This window comes from Macaca thibetana, chromosome 15, assembly GCF_024542745.1.
Source record: "Macaca thibetana thibetana isolate TM-01 chromosome 15, ASM2454274v1, whole genome shotgun sequence".
Taxonomy (NCBI): Eukaryota; Metazoa; Chordata; class Mammalia; order Primates; family Cercopithecidae; genus Macaca; species Macaca thibetana.
Window position 1 is genome coordinate 46,145,146 of NC_065592.1, and position 24,629 is coordinate 46,169,774.

Below are 24,629 nucleotides of genomic sequence, written 5' to 3' on the forward strand. Positions count from 1 at the left end.
CTAGAGTGTAGTGGCTATTTACGGGTGCTATACCACTACTGATCTGTACAGGAATTTTATCTGCTCTGTTTCCTACCTGGACCAGTTCACCCCTACTTAGGCACTAGTGGTCCCCCACTTCTGGAAGGTCACCATATTGATACCAAACTTAGCATCAGTCGGTTTACAATCGGCATAGCACACTACATCCTAGGCTCAAGGGATTCTCCTGCCTCAGCCTCCCAAGTAGCTGGGATTTAGTGTGTACCACTACTCCTAGCCTTTTACTCAAACTTTTTTTTTTTTTTTATTTTTTATTTATTTATTTTTATTTTTTTGAGACGGAGTCTCGCTCTGTCGCCCAGGCTGGAGTGCAGTGGCCAGATCTCAGCTCACTGCAAGCTCCGCCTCCCGGGTTCACGCCATTCTCCTGCCTCAGCCTCCCGAGTAGCTGGGACCACAGGCGCCGCCACCTCGCCCGGCTAATTTTTTTTTTGTGTTTTTAGTAGAGACGGGGTTTCGCCGTGTTAGCCAGGATGGTCTCGATCTCCTGACCTTGTGATCCGCCCGTCTCGGCCTCCCAAAGTGCTGGGATTACAGGCTTGAGCCACCGCGCCCGGCCTACTCAAACTTTTATGACACTTGTTGAAGAGATCGGGGCAGTTGATCTCCAGAGAATTGTAGCCATGTGCAGGATGGATTAGAAGGAATAGAGCAACCAATTTACTGAGAAATAATGACTAAGACAATAGTGATGGTGGAAATGGAGAGGAGAAGATGGATTTGAAATACATTTCGTAGGAATAATTGACAAGTTTTTTTTTTTTTTGAGATGGAGTTTTGCTCTGTTGTCCAGGCTAGAGTACAGTGGCATGATCTCAGCTCACTGCATCCTCCACCTGCTGGTTCAAGTGATTCTTCTGCTTCAGCCTCCCAAGTAGCTAGGATTACAGGTGCACACCACCACCACACCTGGCTAATTTTTGTGTTTTTAATAGAGATGGGGTATCACATAGGCTGGTATCGATCTCCTGACCTCAAATGATCCTCCTGCCTCAGCCTGCCAAAGTGCTGGGATTACAGGCATGAACCACTGAGCCTGGCTGACAAGATTTGATGATGGATTAGATCAGGGAGGAAGGAGGAGTCAAAGCTTAAGTATTTAGATGGATGTCATGCCTTTTGATAGGAATGGGCATGTTGGAGGAAAAGGTTAAAGGGAAAATATGTTTTTGGACAAGTCAAATATGAGATGATGTCTGGTATGCTGTTGGATATGGGGACCTGAAGCCTAGAGATGCTTAGAAATGACTCATGTTTTTACAGTACAACATATTTAATGGAATGGGCTCAAGACATTCTATTTTTTAAAAATGGTATTGGTAAATTGGACATGATTGGGGGAGGTTAGATTATCACTTCATACCGTAAAAATCAGTAATCTAAAACATAAATATGCAAAATTATCAAAGTGCCAGGAGAAAATGTTTTAGAAGTCATGAAGTAAAATGTTGGTAGATTTAACTACATAAAAAAAATTAACTTTGATACAGTAGAAGTCACCATAAAATTAGACAGTAAGCTACAGATTGGAAGAAAATATTTGGAACATACATAACAGATTGGGTTAGTATCTCTGTAGGTAGGATCATGGCCCTCAAGATGCCCACATCGTAATCCTTGGAACCTATGTATATATTATTTCACATGGAAAGAGGGCATTAAGGTTCCAGATGGAATTAAGGTTGCTAATCAACTGACTTTATTCATTTATTTATTTAGAGACAGGGTCTTGGCTGTGTCGTCAAGGCTGGAGTGCAGTGGCATGATCTTGGCAACCTCCGCCTCCTGAGTTCAAGCGATTCTCCTGCCTAAGCCTCCGGAGTAGTTGGGATTACAGGCACACACACTATGCCTGGATAATTTTTATGTTTTTAGTAGAGATGGGGTTTTGCCATGTTGGCCAGACTGGTCTTGAACTCCTGGCCGCAAATGATCCACCTGCCGTGGCCTCCTGAAGTGCTGGGACTGTTACAGGCATGAGCCACTGCTGCGCCTGGCCATCAACTGACTTTAAATTGGAAGTGTCCTGGAGTATTCAGCTTTGCCTAGTATAATCATAAGGGTTCTTAAAAGTGGAAGAGGTAAGGTTGGGCGTGGTGGCTCACGCCTGTAATCCCAGCACTTTGGGAGGCTGGGGTGGGTGGATCACCTGAGGTCAGGAGTTCAAGACCAGCCTGACCAAAATGGAGAAACCCCCATCTCTACTAAAAATACAAAATTAGCCAGGTGTGGTGGTGCATCCCTGTAATCCCAGCTACTCGGGAGGCTGAAGCAGGAGAATCACTTGAACACAGGAGGCAGAGGTTGCAGTGAGCCAAGATTGTGCCATTGCACTGCAGCTTGGGTGATAAGAGTGAAACTCCGTCTCAAAAAAAAAAAAAAGGTGGAAGAGGGAGGCAGAAGAGGTCAGAGTGATATACTGTGAGAAGAACTTGACTTGCCTTTGCTAGCTTTAAAGATAGAAGAAGGGGATCAGTAACCAAGGAATGTGGGCAGCCTCTAGAAACTGGGAAAGGCAAGGAGTGAATCCTACCCAGAGCCTAGAGAAAAGGATGCAGCCCGGCCAACCCCTTGATTTTAGCCCTGTGAGGAATGTGTCAGACTTTTTTTTTGCCGAGAGGAGACAGGGTCTGTTGCCCAGGCTGGAATGTAGTGGTGCAGTGGCTCACTGTAGCCTTGACTTCTCTGGTTCAGGTGATCCTCCCACTTCACCTTGCCGAGTAGCTGGGACTATAGGCGTGCACCGCCATGCCCAGCTAATTTTTTTTTTCTTCTTTTGTAGAGACAGTGGTTTGCCATGTTGCCCAGGATGGTCTTAAACTTCTGGGCTCAAGCTATCAGCCCATCTCGGCTTCCCAAAGCGTTGGGATTACAGATGTGAGCCACTGCACCCAGGCTCTGTGTCAGACTTCTGACAAAATAAATTTGTTTTGTGGTAATTTGTTATAGCAGCCGCAGAAAAGTGTAATACGTTGACTAATACAATATCCAATAAATAGTGCGTTAGAAAATGGGTAGAGGATATGACCAGGTGATTATAGAAATCCAGATGGTTACTAGACATATTAAAAGGCACTTGTTTTCATGGCCTTGGAGATGGATGAGCTTATCCAGGGAGAGAAAAGAGCAGAGGGCTGAGAAGAAATGGTCAGAAAGATACGTGGAAAACTTATGGGTCAAGTGGATAAAGAAGAGAATACCCAGGACCAAGCACAGTTGCCTAGACTCAGGCTACCTGTGCTCATGTGAATGAATGTAGTTTTTTGTCCACATGCTGTGAAGTCGTTCCCTCTCAAGGGCGGCTCTGGTTTATGCTGACCTGGCCTTGTAGCCTCACCCCGTAGAGTAGGGATGTGTGGACTCCAGATGTGATCATCTGTGAAGATCCATAATAGAGAGTTAAGCCTGCAGAATCCTGAGTGCTATACTTCTGGGACTTGAACCTGAGGGGATATGGCTGCAGCAGAATTGGGAAGTGACATTTTCAGTACCCTGGATTCCAAAGAAGACATGAATGGGATTTGTCTAATTCAGCTAGTTTATTAGAATTTCCATTTCTTGTCTCCACATCCCCACCATCCCCCTGGTTTGGCTTCAGGTCTTGGCATACCAAGTGCCAGTATTACCAGCCTTTTCTCTACTGACTAGATTTGGTGGGTAGGGGTCGATGGTTACTCAGGCATTTGGCTAACACCTTTTGGAAACCCCTGGCAAGGGAAGCCTTGAGGGTAGGGGAGGAGAGATGCTTCTCCATGTGGGCCCAAGGACAGTGCTTCCAGTGGTGAGGAGTCAGGATGTCACTTGCTCTCAGACCTGCCTCTGGCTGATCCTGGGGACCCGAAGCTTTGGGGAGAAGCAGCTGGGGAAAAGCAGTGTGTTGAGAGCTCTGGCCCCTGTGTTGATACCTTTGAGGAAATGTGCTTACAGGGGCCTCTACTAGGCTTCTGGCCTGGGTGGGGTGGTTCTTCCTTGTGACTGTGGATAACCCCAACCTTGCAGTCCCTCCTCTATGGTCTCCTGCTTTGCGTTTTCTAGGGTGCTCTCCTTTTTTGGCTGAGGATGAGGCTGAAGCCTTGTCCTTTCTCTTGTCTGAGACCAGAACCTTAGAGTTTGAGGGTTCTCCTGGGCCCGGAGATGGATAGTTCACACCAGCCTCCATGTGTACAAATGACCCTTGGAATGGGACCTGGCTCACCATCTTCCCCTTCATTTTCTCCCCTCTTTGAGATCCTTGTTCTGCCCTGCCAGATTCCTGTGACTGAATCTGGGAAGAGGATTGGGAGTGATGACAGTGGAAGGACTGGACAGGCTGAGGTACTGTGCCCTGAACTTTTTGAGGATGACAACTTGAAGAGTGGGGGCATGGATTAGGGGGATAAATCTGCTGTGGTGGGCGGGAAGGGAGTCCCCAGGAGTCTGGAATTGTGGAGCTCAGAATAGGGGAGCTGCAAAATGATTGACTTGGTCCAAGGGCTCTGGAGGCAGAGCTCTGCTGCAGTTTCTTCAGCCTGAGTTTCAACTCTCTACTCCACTGCCAGGCATGGATCCTAGGATGGGTGAGCACCTCTGGGACAGTCCCTCTCTGGGAGTGTGGGACCTCTGCCTTAACCCCTGGGCACGTCTGTCCCTTGGGTAGACCAGGATGAGTGCGCTCAATCTTCACAGCTTCAGCTAGGGTGGGAGGCCAGGGCACTGGGTGTAGGGGATCCACTGCCAGAGGGCTGGGGCCTTGGGGAACTTCTCTTTGTTGCACATTTCTCCACACAAATTCAAGGTCAATGTGTGGCTCTGGTAGAGGAGTACAGAGTGACCTGGGGGCTGGGAGCTCAGTGGCCCAGTGGTTCGTTCCTTGCTCCACTGCTTCCCCATCAGGCTTACAGTTGCTTTGGTCTGCGATAGGCTCACTTATGTGGGACTTTGAAACAGAGTTTGAGGATGGATTGGAGCCCCCACCTGGGAACACAGGAACACAGTTTTCTTTTTGCTCCATTTCCCCTACAGTAGACTGAGAATCAGACAAGACTCCCAGAGGGCTGACTCCATGCAGGTCTTGGGGTGAGTTACAAACTGGGTGCTTAGAGGCCCAGGAGTTCTTTCTCTTTCGTATGTTTCCATATCTAGCTTCAGAATCAGACAGGACCCCCATGGATCTAACTCTGAGTGGCTCCAGTGCAAGAGCTGGGAGTGGGCTGAGGGCCAGAGATGGAGACCTAGAAACCCAGGAATTCCTGGAATGCTCAGTGTCTTTCCACGTAGCTTCTGATGTAGTGAGGCCTTCCCCAGGATTGACTCTGTGTGGCTCCATAAGGGAAGTTGGAGATGCGCTATGAACAGGGTCTGGGGAATCAGATGCCCAGAGGTTCTCTTTCTGCCCCATGGTCTCCCACAACGTTTTGGATTCAGACAGGACTCCCTGGAGGCCCATTACTAGAGACTCCAGGAGAGGGACTGAGCGAAGGCCGGGAGGTGAAACTGGGTCTGCAGGGACCCAAGTATTTTCTCTACTCTGCATGCCCTTCCATGGTGTCTCATATCTTGGTGGGACACATTCAGGGCTGGTTCCAGAGAGCCCTGGATTGAGGTCCAAGGCTGGAGACTCAAAAGCCCAGAGGTTTCCTGAGTTTTCTGTGCATTCCCACTGGGGCTTATATCTGGATGGATTTTCCAGGGAACTCTCTCCCTGGAGTTCTGGCAGGGAGTCCAGGGAAGGGCAAGGGACTGGCAGTGAAGACCCAGAGGCCTGAGGTTTCTCTTTGTATCCCATGGTTCCCAAGAAGTCCTTAGATGTAGTAAGTCCTCCTTCAGGGCTAACTTCTTTGGGTTCTGACAGAGAAGCTGGGAATTGGCAGGGGGGTGGCATCGGAGGCTCAAAAGCTTGGGGCATCTTTTTGTGTCTTGTGGTTTCCAACTGAGTCTCATATCCAGGGAGAACTTCCAGGGGACTGGTTCCAGGGTACTGTGTGGGTGCCTCAGCGCCAGATAAAACTCCCTTGTGGTCTACAGGGAAGGACCTCAGATGGAGGGGTAATGATGAGACAGAAGGAGAAGATGGAGGTGGAAGCAGCTGAGGATCGGGGACCATCCCTTCTAGATCTTCCATAGTATGGGCCTCATGGGTAGAAAACTGGGCTGAGGAGTGATACTGGGGAAGCAACAGGTTGGACCTAGGTAGGAAGGCAAGCTTGTTGAAGAAGACAGAAGAACAAACAGACAACTTCAGAGGAGAGGGGCCACCTGAGCTCAGGAAGATGGCCTCCAAGGACTCACTATGCAGAGAGGGGAGACCCCAGAAGAGCTGGCTTTTTCTCTGCTGCCGGTGGTTGCCTGATGCTATCTTGTGCCTCACAGGAAAGCTGGTCAGAATCTGGAAGATGGGGAAGGATCTTGAAGGGCTCACGGGCTGCGTGACTGTTTGCTCTGGTATCCCTGTGGCCTTGAGGAGGCCCTCAGAACCACAGGATGGCTGGGGTGGGGCTGGAGTGGCTTGCTCTCCAGTGGGAGCTTCTTTGGTAGGAGAACATGGCTTCAGTGGATCCAGAGATGCCTCGTCTTCCACTTCTTCCTCCTCCTCTTCCCCTTCTTCCTCCACTTCTGATTTCTGCTTGCACAGGCGATCAAGGAGGGCCACATGGTGCAGAAGTGGTAGGTCCTGGGAAGTAGAGAAAGATACTCTCAGGCATGAAGCCTATTTGGATACACAGGGTTTGTTATGAGGCACTCAGTCTACTCCGTATCCAGAGTGGACAGTTACTCACCAATCCCACATGTGTGGTCAGTCACCTGCACAGCTGCTCATCTAGTATTAATGGTCATTACCCAGTCCTCATTTGGATCAGTATTCCCTCACATAGCTGTACATCTGGAGTCCATGGTCACTCACCTGGCTTCAAATCTAATGTCAGTGGTTATTCACCCAGCCTCACATCTAGGGCTTATAGTCACTCACCTGGGCCCACATTCATACCAATGACCTCACATGTGGTGTCAGCAGTCATTCATCCAGCTGTACAGTCACAGGTCACCCACCTTGCCTTGCACCATATTCCCAGAGCACCAGGGATGAAGCTGTCGCAACCTCCCAAGCTGCCACCATCTCCGAATCTGCCAAACCATGAATAAGAATAGTGTCACCAGATTTCCTGGACTCTGGAAGCAGCTGCTGCCGCAGTGTCTGCAGGCTAGGGTATGGGTCAGTTGGCCCCAGAGAAGCCCCATATCCCCCTTAGCCCCGAGCAGGTCCTCCAGCAGCCATTCCATTTCCCTTAGCCTTGTGGCAGTTTACCCTGAGGTCATCACTGCATCACAGAACAAAGAACTCCCATCCCCCACAGAGGCCTGGGCTTAACAGCCTTCTTCCTGAATTTAGAACGAAAAAAAATTTCCTCCATCAGGCAATTCCTGCCTCACTCAGTGAAATGTGGGTGATCCCCTTTTGATTGCCCAGTTCAGAATTATGCTTCAGGCATTGTGGTTAAGTACATGGATTCTAGCACCTAACTGCCTTATTCAAATCATAGCTCTGTCATTTCCTACCTGTGAAAACTCAAAACTACTTAATCTTTTCAGTGCCTCATTTTTCTTATCTGTATAGCTAGATAAGAAAAATGAGGCACTGAAAAGATTAAGTAGTTTGATAAGATATCATTATCTTTATTTTATAGATATTTATTATTACCATTATTTTGAGACAGCATCTCACTGTGTCACCCAGACTGGAGTGCAGTGGTGTGATCACAACACTGCAGCCTCAACCTCCTGGGCTCAAGTGCTCCTCGTGCCTCAGCCTCCTGAGTAGCTGGGACCACAGGCATGTGCCACCATGCCCAGCTAATTTTTATATTTTTTATTTTTGTAGAGACGGGATCTCTCCATATTGCCCAGGCTGGTCTCTACTCCTGAGCTCTAGGGATCCTCCTGCCTTGGCCTCCCAAAGTGGTGGGATTATAGGCGTGAGCCATCTTGCCTGGCATGTTATTTTTAGAGGCAGGGTCTCACTGTATTGCCCCAGCTGGTCTTGACCTCCTGAGTTCAAGAGAGCCTCCTATCTCAGCCTCCGAGAAGCTGGGATTACACGCATGGGCCACTGTACCCAGCACAATAATGTTATTACTTACTACATAGGGTTGTTTTGAGGATGGAAAAAGTAAAGTAATGGTTCCTTTTCAAAGACTTTCCTCTCCGTCTAATTAGGAATAAATAGTAACTTCTCTTAGAAGCAAAATTTATTCAAATACTTGTGCTAACATTCTTAAATATCTGCTAGCCATAATAAAGAAATCAATGTAGTTTCCACAATTTAGCCTAAATATTTGCCCTGGCATGCTTATATTGGTCCAAGCAAGCATTAGGTCATAGCCTGTTCCTCTTCTGTATTTGAAGGTGTTTTTACCTTTCTCAGCATTCCACAAGTTAACTTCTTCCTTCCTTTGTTCTCCTCTGCCTTTGCCTCTTTTTAAAAAGTTCTAAGTTGCTAGCCAGTCAGGACAAATACAGAATGTGAGGTCCCGTTCCAGCCAATGGAAACCGGACACAGCAGTAGGGTGGATGCGTCAGGCTGTAAATGACCCTGCCTCCTTTGTTCGGTATACTCTTCTTGGCAAAACTGCTGGCGAGTGTACCCTTTCTGCAGAAAGTAAAAATGACCTTGCTGAGGAAATTTAATTTATATTCAAGTGCTATTTCTTTTTTTTTTTTTTTTTTTTTGAGACAGAGTCTCGCTCTGCCGCCCAGGCTGGAGTGCAGTGGCGTGATCTTGGCTCACTGCAAGCTCCGCCTCCCGGGTTCACGCCATTCTCCTGCCTCAGCCTCCCGAGTAGCTGGGACTACAGGCGCCCGCCACCTCGCCCGGCTAGTTTTTTTGTATTTTTTAGTAGAGACGGGGTTTCACTGTGTCAGCCAGGATGGTCTCGATCTCCTGACCTCGTGATCCGCCCGTCTCGGCCTCCCAAAGTGCTGGGATTACAGGCTTGAGCCACCGCGCCCGGCCTCAAGTGCTATTTCTTTATGGCACCGGGGAACAAACATTTCTAACAAGGATTAAATGAATAAATGTGAATGCTTAGAATAATGCCTGGTACATAATGTATGCTGTATTAAATTTCTATTTAAAGTTTCTGATTATAAGCTTCATTCTGTCTTTAATGGTTGGAATCTATCTCCTCTTTTTTATGCTTGTGTCAGCTGTGAACTGTGAAGCATTCATGTTAAGGATGACAAATAAATGTGCTTTGCCTTTCTTATTTCCTCCATTTTCCCCTAAAACCACCACTTTGTTCCATATCGGCCCTTCCTTTCAGGGCCACACTTCAATCCCTGTCCTCATTAAAAGCTGATTTGTTCTGGTGGAAAGTGTGCTGAGCTGAAAGTGAGGAGACTTGGGTTCTCTAGCTCCGTCACTGATCCACCACATGATCTTGAGAAACCAAGAGAGGTTTCTCCTTTGGTACCATGAGTTCGACTAGACTGATTCATTCATTCATGCAGCATTTGTTGAATGCCTATTATGGACCAGGTATTGTGCTCAGACTTGAAACTGCAGAAGTAAGATAGAGTCTCTGCACTAAACTAGGTCCCATTTCATTGGGGGATCAGTGAAGCAATAGATAATGAAAATAGAGATATGCACAGAGTATTATGGGGCCAGAGAACAGATACCCACCAGTCCGAAGAAGGAGGTTGATGGTGAGGGTGCTTCCCAGAGGAGATGATTAATGCTTGATTTGAGGAACCAAGAAAGTGAGGATGTAGTGTAGGGAGTGAGAGGACAATCAGGCAGTAGGAACAGCCTATGTAAATGTGCTAGGGCAGAGAAACTATGACCCATTATGGAAATTGAAGGTATTGCAGTGTGGCTGTAGTTTTGTTTGGGGGTTGGGGAAACGGTAGGAGATGAACCTAGAAAGACAAGATCACAAAGCCCCTGAACACCAGGCTAAGAAGTTGGAACTCTTGTCACTTTTCAATGTGAAACCACTGAAAAGTTTTAAACAGGGAAGTGAGAAGATGAAGTTTGTGTCTTGGAAATAACATTCTAGTGAGGGTAAAGACATGAAAGGCAAGAGGTTAGGTGAGTCTTGCTTTAGTTAAAGAAAAACTAAAGTGAGGCTGGAACCATGGCAGTGATGGTGGGCATGGGGAATATGGATTCAAGTAGAATTCCAGAGATAAAATTGATTAGACTTGTTTACCAATAGGATGAGTTGGGGGAGAGAGTAAATTGAGGGTGACTCCAAGATTTCTGACTTGGGAAACTGGATGTTTGTTGGTGCATTTTCACTGAGATAAGAAACAAAGACGTGGGAACCAAGTTAGGGTGGTTGGGGGGTGGTGATGGGTTCCATTTTAGATATTTGAATTTGAGGTTCTGATGTCACCTCAAGGTAAAGCTAGGCAAGGGACAGATACATGGATCTGAAGCTTGGGAGAACAGTCTATGGGGAGGGGTGGCTGTAGATTTGACATCTAGCAGCATATATGTAGCAGCTGAAACCATTGAAGGGCATCAAGATGAGCTACTTATGTGTAACATTTGGCCCAGACAGTGCTTTTTAACTGTGACCAACGGTGTTTTTTTAGAAAAACCTGAATGAGTAGCCACTATTGTAAATCAGTAGATTGTATATAATATTATTTCCAACTTAAAATCTGGCAACACTGGACTTATGTTCCCACAAAGTAAAGGCTATTTGGAGCTAAGTAGCAATTGCTCCCTTTGGAATGAACTTGTGCTCTCCAGTTCACTGCAGTTCTCACCCTGTTCTTAGAGTAAATGCCAAGACTGGGTATGGTGACTACTCACACCTGTAATCCCAGCACTTTGGAAGGCCAAGGCAAGAGGATTGCTTGAGACCAGGAGTTCAAGGCTACAGTGAGCTATGATCATGCCACTGTACTCCAGTCAGGGCAACAGAGTGAGATCATGTCTCAAAAAAAAAAAAAAAAGTTTAATGCCAAGACTAAGGGCTAGTTACTGTTGATCATTGTGCCTATGATTTTGTTTTCTTCCACTTGTCTATTTTTACTAATTTATATTATCTGTGTGGTATTTGAATTTGCAACCACTAGATGAAGAAGGTAAATTGAGTCCTGATGGAAGACAGAGAAGGTAATACTCAACTTATTCTGTGCTTGTTAATTTACATTATGGCAAGATAATTTACCAGTTTCTGTCTCCTACTCCTTGCCAGATGGGATGACTAGTAGGATAAAAAGATAACTTTGCTCACTTTTCTTCCAGGAATACTGGATTTCTTGTCTCATATGATTGTTTTTTTGGGATGGGGTCTCACTGTCACCCAGGCTGGAATGCGGTGGCGTGATCTCAGCTCACTGCACCCTTGATCTTCCAGGCTCAAGTGATCCTCCCATCTCAGCCTCGAGTAGCTAGGACTACAGGCACACACACCACCACACCTGGCTAATGTTTGTATTTTTTTGTAGATAGTGTTTTGCATTGTTGCCCAGGCTGGTCTCGAACTCCTGGGCTTAAGTGATCCACCTGCCTGGGCCTCCCAGTGTTGGGATTACAAGCATGAGCCACCACACCTGTCCTGTCTCATGGGATTGTTGGTGGATTTTGTGTTTCCAAACCAAAAAAAAAAACCACCTAGCTAAACTAAATTCCCCTTCACACAGAATCTGGATAAAGTTGTATAACAGTGGAGCAATCTCAGCTCACTGCAAACTTCGCCTACCGGGTTCAAGTGATTCTTCTGCTTCAGCCTCCCAAGTATCTGGGATTACAGGTGCCTGCCAACATGCCTGGCTAATTTTTGTATATTTATTAGAGATAGCATTTCACCATGTTGTCCAAGCTGGTCTTGAACTCCTGACCTCAAGTGATCTGCCCACCTCAGCCTCCCAAAGTGCTGGGATTACAGGTGTGAGGACACCACGCCTGGCCATGACTTCTGATAGGGAGTGCTGATTTAATGGCTTTGGGACTAAGCATCTAGCACTTTGTCTTGGGAACTACAGAGATCTAGTGTGCATACTTGGCAGAGATGCTATGAATCTGCCTGCCTTTGAATGGACCATCGTATGGATTTAGACAATGGTCATCCCAGGAACAACCATGACAGACTGAAGACCAGAGGCTCTTTTTTTTTTTCCTTCCCTCTCTCCCTCCCTCCTTCCTTCTCTCTCTTTCTTTCTTTTCTTTTCTTTTCTTTTTTTTTGTTTAAAGATGCAGTCTCTCTGTGTTGCCCAGGCTGTTCTCCAACTCCTGGACTCAAGTGATCCTCCCTCCTCAGCCTCCCAAAGTTCAGGGATTACAGGCCTGAGCCACTACACCTGGCCCAGAGGCTGTTTTCTAAGTGTTTTTTGTTGTTGTTGTTGTTGTTGTTGTTTTTTGTCAGTGTACAACATGCTAAAGAGGGAAATGGGGCCCAATAAATGGTTGATATTGGTTGTCTTTCCACCCTAGTAAATGGGGTTGTGAGCCAGATCTAATTTAATTTAGAAAAAATAAATAATGCAATTTTTTTTGCTTCTCCGTGATGTGGAACACATTTATACTCTAACATTTATTATCTGATTTAACCTTTTTTTCTTTTCTTTTTTTTTTTTTTTTTTGGCTTAAACAACAAGCATTTATTTCTCATAATTCTGGAGGCTGATCTTGGAAGTCCAAGATCAAGGCCCCCTCAACTTCTTTTCCCCTCCACCCCCAGCAGCCAGCAGGTCTCAGAGTAACCAGAAGACGTCAGATGGTAACTTTTCATCATCAAAAACCATCGCATCCGTTCTACTTCTGTCCTGCTACTGTGGCTGGTGCCCCTCTGGAGACCTCCCTTGACTCTCCCAAGCCGCAATGAGTGCCCTTATCACTGCTTCCCCAACCCCCACACACAGCGCTTTCCACAGTAGGTTGTAACTTGTGGCTTAAATATGTCTTTTCAGACGGAAGGAACCTGGTACCCAGTTCACTGCCCCAACGTCAGTAACTTGCGCTTAGTTTCTGGTTAGGACTCAGCACCCTCTGGGTGAATGAACAAACTATGAGCGTGGTTTCTGGGAGAGGCCCCGCCCAGTCTGCCCAGGCACGGAGCCTATCTTGGGACAGGGCCGCCAGTGGGCGCTCTCAGGCTTCCTAACAGCGGCCTCCCCTGGTATCTCCTCAGGAGGCTGAAGGTGCCTTCGCTTCCTTGATATGAGAGCTGGGCATTTAAGCTCACAACTGAGATTCGGGCGGAGCGCCCAAGAGGCCTTTCCGCTGCAGGACCCGCCCCCACCTCCCGGGCCCTCGGGCTTCTGGTACCCGCGCCGGATCTCCAGCGTCCTGGTGCGCAGCCACAGCCTCCATCGGAACCCGCGCCGGATCTCCAGCGTCCGATGCGCAGCCACAGCCTCCATCGGAACTCGCGGTTTCTTCCTCTCCACCGCCCCCTGTGCCTTTCCCTTCTCCTGCTACTCCTCTCTCCTGTTCCGCCCTCTCCGTAGGGATGTAGTGTTAAGGGCCCGGCCAACAACCCAGCTCCAGTTGCCACCTGGGCTTGGACCGGTCTCATAGAGTGTCTGAGAGGCCCAGCGTCCTGGCGGTGGCAGGACTGGTCAGGACAGTGAGATCTCACGGAGCCGTCCCTCCGTGAGGGGTCAGTTTCTTAAACTCTGCTTGTGGGGCCGACGTCCACTGGAGGGATAATGCCCACGGTCCTGGGGGAGTTGTTTCCCAGGGGATGAGGGAGTTGTGAGGCCGCAGTGCCCCTGGTGGTCCGGTGGGAATGGGGAGTAGGAGCCCCAAAAAGGCCCATGGGGCAGAGTGTCAGCGGCCAGAGGTGAAATGGAGTCCCGAGGGGCAGAAGCTGAACCTGCCCTGCCGGCCCAGGATGGCATCTCGGAGGCCGAGCCATGGTGAGGCCTCTGGCAGACAGGAGAGACTTCAGGCTTCTAGAAGGAAGGAGCCTCTACAGCAGCTGCCTTCACATCTAGGTATTGGCACATGACTGCGTTTTGTGAGGGGCTCCTGTGTGTCACGTCCTGTGTTTGATAGGAGCTCTAGCTATGTCCCGCTAGAGGTGGTAGGAAATGTTGTTTCTTTTAAAATTTTCTCCATTATGATAACATTATATACTGAATTTGGAAGATGTGAGAAGGTAGAAGGAAGAATTTCATCAATCTCAAATTTCTATATTTGTCGTTTGTCGTTTCTATAGCAATTTGATGTATTTATTTCCAGACTTTGTTACTCTCTTTTTTTTTTTTTTTTTTTTTTTTTTTTTAGATGGAGTCTCGGCCGGGCGCGGTGGCTCAAGCCTGTAATCCCAGCACTTTGGGAGGCCGAGACGGGCGGATCACGAGGTCGGGAGATCGAGACCATCCTGGCTAACACGGTGAAACCCCGTCTCTACTAAAAAAATACAAAAAACTAGCCGGGCGTGGTGGCGGGCGCCTGTAGTCCCAGCTACTCGGAGGCTGAGGCGGTAGAATGGCGTGAACCCGGGAGGCGGAGCTTGCAGTGAGCCGAGATCGCGCCACTGCACTCCAGCCTGGGCGACACAGCGAGACGCCGTCTCAAAAAAAAAAAAAAAAAAAAAAAAAAAAAGATGGAGTCTCCCTCTATTGCCCAGGATGGAGAAGAATGGCGCAGTCTCGACTCACTGCAACCTCCGCCTCCCGGGTTCAAGTGATTCTCCTGCTGCAGCCTCCCTAATAGCTGGGCGCGCCACCATGCCCAGCTAGTTTTTTTGTATTTTTAGTAGAGATGGGGTTTCACCATATTGGCCAGGCTGGTCTCAAACTCCTGACCTTATGATCTGCCAGCCTCAGCCTCCCAAAGTGTTGGAATTACAGACGTGAGCCTCTGCGCCCGGACTTTGTTACTCTTATTTTTATATTGTTTAAATCCTATGTAGTGTTTATTTATTTTATTTTATTTTATTTTATTTTATTTTTGAGACAGTCTTGCTCTATCGCCCAGGCTGGAGTGCAGTGACTCGATCTTGGCTCACTGCAACCTCCCTCTCCAGGGTTCGAGCAATTCTCCTGCATCAGCCTCCCAAGTAGCTGGGATTACAGGTGTCCCCCACCGCGCCTGGCTACATTTTTTTTTTTTTTTTTTTTTTGAGATGGAGTCTCGCTCTGTCGCCCAGGCTGGAGTGCAGTAGCACGATCTTGGCTCACTGCAACCTCTGCCTCCCTGGTTCAAGCGATTCTCCTGCCTCAGCCTCCTGAGTAGCTGGGATTACAGGTGCACATCACCACGCCAGGCTAATTTTTGTAGTTTTAGTAGAGACGTGGTTTCATCATGTTGGCCAGTCTGGTCTTGAACTCCTGACCTCGTGATCTGCCCGCCTTGGCCTCCCAAAGTGCTGGGATTACAGGCATGAGCCACCGCGCCCAGCAACGCCTGGCTAATTTTTGTATTTTTAGTAGAGACGAGGTTTCACCATCTTGGCCAGGCTGGTCTCAAACTCCTGACCTCGTGATCCACCTGCCTTGGCCTCCCAAAGTGTTGGGATTACAGGCGTGAACCACTGCGCCCAGCCCGTAGTGTTTTTTAAAGGTAGGAAAGCAGTTAACATTTTATTATAAACCTTTTCTACACTCTGTAAACTTCCTAAACTTTTTTTTTTTTTTTTTTTTTTTTTTTTTTGAGACAGAGTCTCGCTCTGTGGCCCAGGATGGAGTGCAGTGGCGGGATCTCAGCTCACTGCAAGCTCCGCCTCCCGGGTTCACGCCATTCTCCTGCCTCAGCCTCCCGAGTAGCTGGGACTACAGGCGCCCGCCACCTCGCTCGGCTAGTTTTTTGTGTTTTTTAGCTAGTTTTTTGTGTTAGCCAGGATGATCTCCATCTCCTGACCTCGTGATCCACCCCTCTCGGCCTCCCAAAGTGCTGTGATTACAGGCTTGAGCCACCGCGCCCGGCCTTTTTTTTTTTTTGAGACAAAGTCTTGCTCTGTTGCCCAGGCTGGAGTGCAATGGTGCAATCTTGGCTCACTGCAACCTTCGCCTCCCAGGTTCAAGCAATTCTCCTGCCTCAGGCTCCTGAGTAGATGGGATTACAGGCATGCACCACCAAACCTGGCTAATTTTTGTTTGTTTGTTTCTTTAGACAGAGTTTTGCTCTTGTCGCCCAGGCTAGAGTGCAGTGGCACGATCTCAGCTCACTGCAACCTCTGCCTCCTGGGTTCAAGCAATTTTCCTGCCTCTGCCTCCCAAGTAGCTGGAATTACAGGTGTCCACCACCATACCCAGCTAATTTTTGTATTTTTAGTAGAGACAGGGTTTTGCCATATTGTGCAGGCTGGTCTCAAACTCCTGATCTCAGGTGATCCACCTGCTTCGGCCTCCCAAAGTGCTAGGATTACAGGCTTGAGCCACCATACCTGGCCTAATTTTTATATTTTTAGTAGAGATGGGGTTTTCCATGTTGGCCAGGCTGGTCTCAAACTCCTGGGCTCAAGCTATCAGCACGCCTCGGCCTCCCAAAGTGCTGGGATTACAGATGTGAGCCACTGGCGCCTGGCCTAAACATCATTTTTAATGACTACAATATTTTTCCAAAGGGATATACTGTAATAATTAACCATTCTATTTTATTTTATTTTTTTTTACTTTTAGATGGTTTCCAACTTTTGATACTGTAAGACTTACTTAATATCTATACATAATTTATATTTTGCTTATGAGCATTTTTTAAAAACTTATAAAATTTGTCATGAACTTCAGATTATTTCCTAATCTTGAATTCCACACTTGGATCGCTGTGCTTCTGTCTCTCCTTAGGTAAATTAGCCACTTTTGTAGTTAATTATTTCAGCATTGACTTCTCATATGAGCTTCAATCTCATAAATCCAGTTGCTTAATAAACATCTCCAAGCTTGATTCCCCATAAGTACTCAGACCTAACATCTTCATTATTTAGGGCATTATCATCTGTCCCAACCTGCTCTTCCTGTTGTATTCCCCAAATCAATTAATATCACCTAGTCACCCAAGCAAGAAACACAGGAACCATTCTATGCTGCCTCCCCTTCATCCTTCCCAAAAGTAGTCACCAGATTTTGCTAATTTTAGCTGCAGTTTCTCAAATCTGCCTCTCCTCCCATCCTTACAGTCACTCTGGTAGTTCAGACCCTCATCATTTCTCCTGTAACCTGTGCAGCAGTTGATCTGTAGCTAATCCTAGCTGATCTCTGTTCCTCCAGCTTTGCCCATCTTAAATCCTTTTCCCTCACTACTAACAAAGCAGTCTACCAAAAACAAAACTGACCATGTTATTCCCCTCCTTAAAATCCTTCAGTGAGGCCATACTTCCTACGTATGTTATACAAAACCATCTACCTCCTGATATCCTACTTCTTCAGCTTCTCTTGCTCTTTCCTGCTCTGCATTTATTACTCTAGTAACAGAGGATGCTTGAAGTTTTCCCTGAGTCCCCCATGCTGTTCAGTGTGTCCATGTCTTTGCTTATGATTTTGATTTCTTGGTATGGAATGCCCCACCACTTTTTTCCACCTAATTTTTTTTTTTTCATATCCTGATCGCATTATATATTGACTAATTCTCTTTTTTTTTTTTTTTTTTTGAGATGGAGTCTCGCTCTGTCACCCAGGCTGGAGTGCAGTGGCCGGATCTTGGCTCACTGCAAGCTCTGCCTCCCGGGTTTACGCCATTCTCCTGCCTCAGCCTCCCGAGTAGCTGGGACTACAGGCGCCCGCCACCTCGCTCGGCTAGTTTTTTGTATTTTTTAGTAGAGATGGGGTTTCACCGTGTTAGTCAGGATGGTCTCGATCTCCTGACCTCGTGATCCGCCCGTCTCGGCCTCCCAAAGTGCTGGGATTACAGGCGTGAGCCACCGCGCCCGGGCTATCTTGACTAATTCTTAATTGTCCTTCTAGCTTAACTCAAGCATCATATCCTCAGGGAACTTACCCTGAAGGTCCAGGTTGACCTAAATGTCCCTTCTTTCTGCTTTACATTCTGCTTATCTCTGCCTTTCAGTTAAAACACTTTAAACGTATTTACTTCGTATACTATTTTTTATCATTTTAATATCTGCAGTCTGCGTATGTCTTACTTTTCAGTTTGTAGTCTCTCTTGACTCTACTCGTGGTTGTCTGTTTCCTTGTATGTTTGATATTTTATTAGGAATTCATGTTTGGTTAAACTTTAACTTTGGGAATCCTGAGAGGTCTGGGTTGAGATGATTTGTCTTGGTTTCTTCTGTGTGCTAGGGAACACTATCTTTTATTTATTTATTTTTATTTTTATTTTTATTTTTTTTTTTTTTTTTGAGACGGAGTCTCGCTCTGTCACCCAGGCTGGAGTGCGGTGGCCAGATCTCAGCTCACTGCAAGCTCCGCCTCCCGGGTTCACGCCATTCTCCTGCCTCAGCCTCCCGAGTAGCTGGGACTATAGGCGCCCGCCACCTCGCCCGGCTAGTTTTTTGTATTTTTTAGTAGAGACGGGGTTTCACCGTGTTAGCCAGGATGGTCTCGATCTCCTGACCTCGTGATCCGCCTGTCTCGGCCTCCCAAAGTGCTGGGATTACAGGCGTGAGCCACCGCGCCCGGCTATTTTTATTTTTTGAAACAGAGTCTTGCTCTGCCACCCAGGTTACAGTGCGGTGGCGCTATCTCGGCTTACTGCAGCCTCTGCCTCCTGAGTTCAAGCAGTTCTTCTGCCTCAGCCTCCTGAGTTGCTGGGATTACAGGCACCTGCCACCACATCCAGCTAATTTTTGTATTTTTAGTAAAGACGGGATTTCACTCTGTTGTCCAGGCTGGTCTCGAATTCCTGACCTCAAGTGATCTTCCTACCTCGGCCTCCCAAAGTATAGAGATTACCATGCCCAGCTGGGAGCACTATCAACCTAGGACTATATTTCTACTTATTTCTTGAATTGGGGTTTATCAGACTCTGAGTATGGTGTACATTCAAATACTGGAACTGCGTAAGACTAGGGCTATGATTATAAATGGTTAGGGAAAATGATTAATGTTATTAGTCCTTTCCACCCAGTTTTGCCATTTTTGTCTATTTCTCAAATGTGTCTCTCCTCCCCATTCTTACTATTACCAGAGACAGACTGGTTTTCTTGTTGGTTCGTTGCCAGTATACAAATTTTTCTCTTCACCTCATCAACAGATGATAAAGCCCATTTGGGTGCCTGGCTTTCTGTACAGTTCTTAGATTCAGCTCCTCTACTTTATTAAGTCTAAATGCTATTCCTCAGTGATGCTGATACCCAGCAAAGTTTTAGTTTCTATGTTGGGCATGTTTTTAGGGCAGCCCTGTAAGGATGTGCTCCATGGTACAATGACTTCATGAGTGCAAATCTTAAGTGGATCCTAAGATAGGATCGTGGATCCTGAAGATAGTTCAGAATATTTGCAGGAAAGCAGAGTCCCTCAACACCCATTCCTCAGTCACCTTCCCTTCCGAGGTGTCTGTGGGTCAAATGTTTCCTTTGTAGTTGAGCTAATCTGGAGAGCAATGCTAAAATGTTAGAGTTTAAGTAAGCTCTGTACCCAGGGGATAAAATCTTACTGGACAGAGCATACATGTATCTGTTGGAGTGAGATTCTTTGCTCTTTTCAGTAAAGGACTACTGACTGAAAATCAATTGAAGATCACATACTGGAAAACTTTGAGGTTTTTTTTTTTTTCTTCCTCAAATCATGGGAGAGATTTTCAAAGAAGAAAAAATAGAAAAATTTTCAATGCACTTTAAAAATAAATTTCAGGTTTGTCTGCACCATCTATCAGGTAAAAAAAATGAATTTTGAGGAAAGAGCACAGATGTTTATTAATTCAATGTAGAAGTTATATTACCGGCTGGGCCGGGCACAGTGGCTCACATCTGTAATCCCAGCACTTTGGGAGGTCAAGGCAGATGGATCACGAGGTCATGAGTTCAAGACCAGCCTGGCCAGGATGGTGAAACCCGATCTCTACTAAAAATACAAAAATTAGCCAGGCGCAGTGGCGGCGCCTGTAATCCCAGCTACTCTGGAGGCTGAGGCAGGAGAATCGCTTGAACCTGGGAAGTGAAGGTTGCAGTGAGCCAAGACAACACCATTGCACTCCAGCCTGGGTGACAGAGACTCCGTCTCAAAAAAAAAAAAAAAGAAAGAAATTATATTACTGGCTGGGAGCAGTGGCTTACACTTATAATCCCAGCACTCTGAGAGGCTCAGGCAGAGGATTGCTTGAGGCCAGGAGTTTGTTACCAGCCTGGGCAACATAGTGAGGCCCTGTCTCTACAAAAAAACAAAAAAAATTAAAAGATTATCCAGGTGTGGTAGTGTGTGCCTGTAGTTCAGCTACTCAGGAGGCTGAGGTGGGAGGTGACATAGCAAGATCCTGTCAAAGAAAGAAAGAGAGAGAGAAAAGGAAGGAAGGGAGGGAGGGAGGGAGGGAGGGAGGGAGGAAGGAAGGAAGGAAGGAAGGAAGGAAGGAAGGAAGGAAGGAAGATATTAATTTATTTATAATGAATGTCTGCCTTAGTTTATTTAGTGTTGCTATAAGGAATACCTGAGGCTGGGTATTTATAAGGAAAAGAGGTTTATTTGGCTCATTGTTCTGCAGCATCTGCTTCTGGTGAAAGCCTCAGGCTGCTTCCACTGTGGTGGAAGGTGAAGTGGAGTTGGCATGTGCAGAGATCACATGGTGAGAGAGGAAGAGAATGGGGGAAGTGAGGTGCCAAGCTCTTTTTAATAACCAGCTTTCACTGAACTAATAGAGTAAGTTCTCTTACTTCAAGGGTGGCACCAAGCCATTGGTAAGGGATCTGCCTCCATGATCCAAACAGCTCCCATTAAGCCCTACCTCCAACACTGGGGATCAAATTTCAACATGAGATTTGGGTAAAGGATGTTCCAGTAAAGGACTACTGACTAAAAATCAGTTGAGGATCACAAACAGTGACAGATTTGGATGTTTGGGACAAACAAGCATGCTGCCCCTGGCCTTCCAAATCTCATGTCCTTCCATACAAAATACAATCATTCCATCCCAATAGTCTCCAAAAGTCTTAACTTGTTCTAGCATCAACTTATAAGTCCAAAGTCTCACCTGAGACTTAAGGCAAGTTTCTCAAAGCTACGAGCCTTTAAAATAAAAATCAAGTTATTTACATACAAGATATAATGGTTGTACAGTGACTGGGTAAACGTTCCCATTCCAAAAGGGAGAAATTGGCCCAAGAAAGGGGTAACAGGCCGAGGCATAGTGGGTCACACCTGTAATCCCAACACTTTGGGAGGCTGAGGTGGGAGGATCGCTTGAGGCCAGGAGTTGGAGACAGGCCTGGACAACATAATGAGACAGGTCTCTACAAACATTTTAAAAATTAACTGTGTGTGGTGGCGTGTGCCTGTAGTCTCAGCTACTTGGGAGGATGAGGTGGGAGGATTGCTTGAGCTCAGGAGTTTGATGATGTAGTAAGCTATAATGGTGCCACTGGACTCCAGCCTGGGAGACAGAATGAACTATGATCGTGCTACTGCACCTATATATATAGGTGTGTGTGTGTAATGGACCTTATGCAAATCCAAAACCCAGCAGAGCAGACATTAAATCTTAAAGTTCCAAAACAATCTCCTTTGACTTCATGATCTGCATCCTAGGCACACTGGTGTGAGGGATGGACCTCAAAGGCCTCAGACAGCCCCACCCCCATGGTTTTGCTCAGTCCATGTGGCTGCTCTCATGGGTTAGGTTGAATGCCTGCAGCTTTTCCAGGCTGAGGTTGCACACTGCCAGTGGCTCTATAATTCTGGTGTCTGGAGCACAATGGCCCTTCTTCCACAGCTCCACTGGGCATTGCCCTAATACCGGTCTCTATGGGGGCTGCAATCTCACGTTCCTGATTGTCATTACCTTAGTAGAGGCTCTTTGTGGTAGCTCTGCCCCTTCAGCAGGCTTCTGCCTGGACACCTAGGCTTTCTGATGCATCCTCTGAAATCTAGGTGGAAGCCACCACGACTTCTCCACCACTCTTGCATTCTGGGTGCCTGCAGACTTAACCATGTGATAGCTGATAAGACTTATGGCTTGTGCACTCCAGAGCAGCATCCTGAGCAGTACCCGAGGTTCTTTGAGCTGTGGCTGGAGCCAGAGTGGCTGGGATGTGGGAGCAGCATCCCTAGGCAGTACAGGGCACAGAGCCCTGAGCCTGTCATCCAAAAAGCATTCTGTCCTCCTGGACCTCTCAGCTTGTGATGGGAGACGCTGCCTATTTTCTGAAGTGCCTTTGGGGACTTTTCCCCATTGCCTTAACTATCAGCATAATTAACTTTTAGTCATGCTCTCTTGCAAGTCATTTCTCTTGCAAATGGTTGCTCCACAGCACCCTTGGATTCCTCTCCTGAAAATGCTTTTTCCTTTTGTATTACATGGCCAGACTACAAATATTTCAAATTTTTATACTCTGCGTCCCTTTTAATTATAAATTCCACCTTTAGATCTGTGATCTCAGACCTCAAAATCACAAATCCAAGGGGAAAGTCAAGCTGAGAACTATGTCAGGAAAACCTGCCTCTCATTTTATTTGTACAGAAGATAGCTACAAAGATTTAAAAATAAATAAATAAATAAATAAATAAATAAATAAATAAAATAAAGCTACATACCTCCCTTACAATTTGCCCACAGCAATTTCTTGTGGGCCTCAAGATCTTTAAAACAGTTTTGTTGAATTTCACCCTGGCAATGTAAACTGATAGCTTATTTTCACAGGTGTGACACAGGAAGTCATTCCTCTGAGACAAATGCATATCTGATTGCTTCCTCTGTCCTACTGTTTATATAAAAATGCAGATTCACTGAGCCAGACTAAATTGTGTATTCAGTGAAAGGCTGATCAAGGACTCAAAATAATGAAATCTTTTGTTTCTTATCTACCTACGACCTGGAAGCCCCCACTCCCCTGACTTCGAGTTGTCCTGGCTTTCCAGACTGAACCCATGTACATCTTATACATATTGATTGATGCCTCATGTCTCCCTAAAATGTATAAAATCAAGCTGTACCCCAACTGCCTTGGGTACCTGTCTTCAAGGCTTCCTGAGGCTGTGTTATAGGTGTGTCCTTAACTTTGGCAAAATAAACTAGAAAAATTGATTGAGACCTGACTCAGATATTTTGGGAACCACGAAGGGATTCTGAGTGGAGGTTCTCCTGATCTTTGATGAATCTCCTTTTGGTGCTTGGTACTAGCTTGAGCTATTCTTACGACTCAAACCAATAGAACAATTTGCTGATGCCTGGGAGCTCCCTTCCTCCAGAGAATCCCTGGTCTCTCCAAATTTGGTTGAGATACAATGTTTGTTTTGCTGTACAACTTTTCTGGAGTTTTACTTCCTTCCAACAAGGAAGGCAAGTTTTCCTGCTTCCATGCTGATGGCAGCAGGTAACTTCTTTCTAGAGTTTCAGCTCTCTTCGAAGAGGCAGGGTGAGTTTGAGCTTTTTCTCGCTTCTAGGATGGTAGAGAGCAGTCTTCAGTTTGAGCCACATTCCTTGGTAAGTAGCTGAATTGAGTTTTTGTCTTGGCTAAAGTTAGGATTAACAACCAGCTAGTCTTAATTTCCCCTTATTATTAGAGTGCTCAGTAATTGTATAAATTGTGCAATCATTTGTTTGTTTTGCTTAACTGTTTTTTGTTTTGATTTTTTTTGTTTCTGTTTTTGTTGTTGTTTGGTCTCTTTTTGCGGAGTCCTAATTAGGGAAAAGGAGTCAAGCTGGCAAGATCAGAGGAAAGCAAAGAGATAAAGCAGATAAGCTGTAATAGGTCTGCCTTTCTTTGTGGCCCAGGACATAGAGCCCTCCTTTGCAGATAATGTACAACTCACAGTCTTCCTGCTTATCATCAAATGGTACCATTTATCATCAAACACCTTGGCTGACAGAAAAATTGCAAATTAGCTCCTCTGCAACCTTGTCGTTATCAGTACTGCATGTAGCACTCTGCAGCCCAAGAATCAGCTTATAAAATCTCCAGTAATCCTTTATTTCCTTGCAGTCAGCTCCTCTCTTGCTGATTCTGTTACTAGAAAGGGGTCCCAATCCAAACCCCAAGAGAGGGTTATTGGATCTCACGCAAGAAAGAATTCAGGGCGAGTCCATAAAGTGAAAGTAAGTTTATTAGCAAAGTAGAGGAAGAAAGAATGGCTACTCCACAGGCAGAGCAAGCCCTGAGGGCTGCTGGTTGCCCATTTTTATGGCTATTTCTTGATTATATGCTAAACAAGGGGTGGATTTTTCATGCCTCCCCCTTTTAGGCCATATAGGGTAACTTCTTGATGTCACTATGTCATTTTTAAACTGCCATGGCCCTGGTGGTAGTATAGCAGTGAGGATGACCAAAGGTCACTCTCGTGGCCATCTTGGTTTTAGTGGGTTTTGACCAGCTTCGGCTTCTTTACACAACCTGTTTTATCAGCAAGGTCTTTATGACCTGTATCTTGTGCTGACCTCCTATCTCATCCTGTGACTAATGCCTTAGTCATCTGGGAATGCAGCCCAGTAGGTCTCAGCCTCATTTTACCCAGCTGCTATTCAAGATGGAGTTGCTCTGATTCACACACCTCTGATAATTCTGCCCATTGCTTTTTTGAAACGTATTTTAATACTTTCTCTAATA

At 46.3% G+C, this 24,629-nt stretch overlaps 1 protein-coding gene across 1 annotated transcript; it reads right to left on the reverse strand.

The window, feature by feature from the left end:
• Positions 1 to 3,566: 3,566 nt before the first annotated feature.
• C15H9orf131 (chromosome 15 C9orf131 homolog) lies at positions 3,567 to 7,346 on the reverse strand. The gene is made up of 2 exons (XM_050760753.1): positions 7,069 to 7,346; positions 3,567 to 6,691 (listed from the first exon to the last, which is right to left on the reverse strand). The coding sequence occupies exons 1-2, from the start codon at positions 7,297 to 7,299 to the stop codon at positions 3,680 to 3,682; spliced, it is 3,243 nt and encodes a 1,080-aa protein (XP_050616710.1). The 5' UTR covers positions 7,300 to 7,346; the 3' UTR covers positions 3,567 to 3,679.
• Positions 7,347 to 24,629: the final 17,283 nt, after the last annotated feature.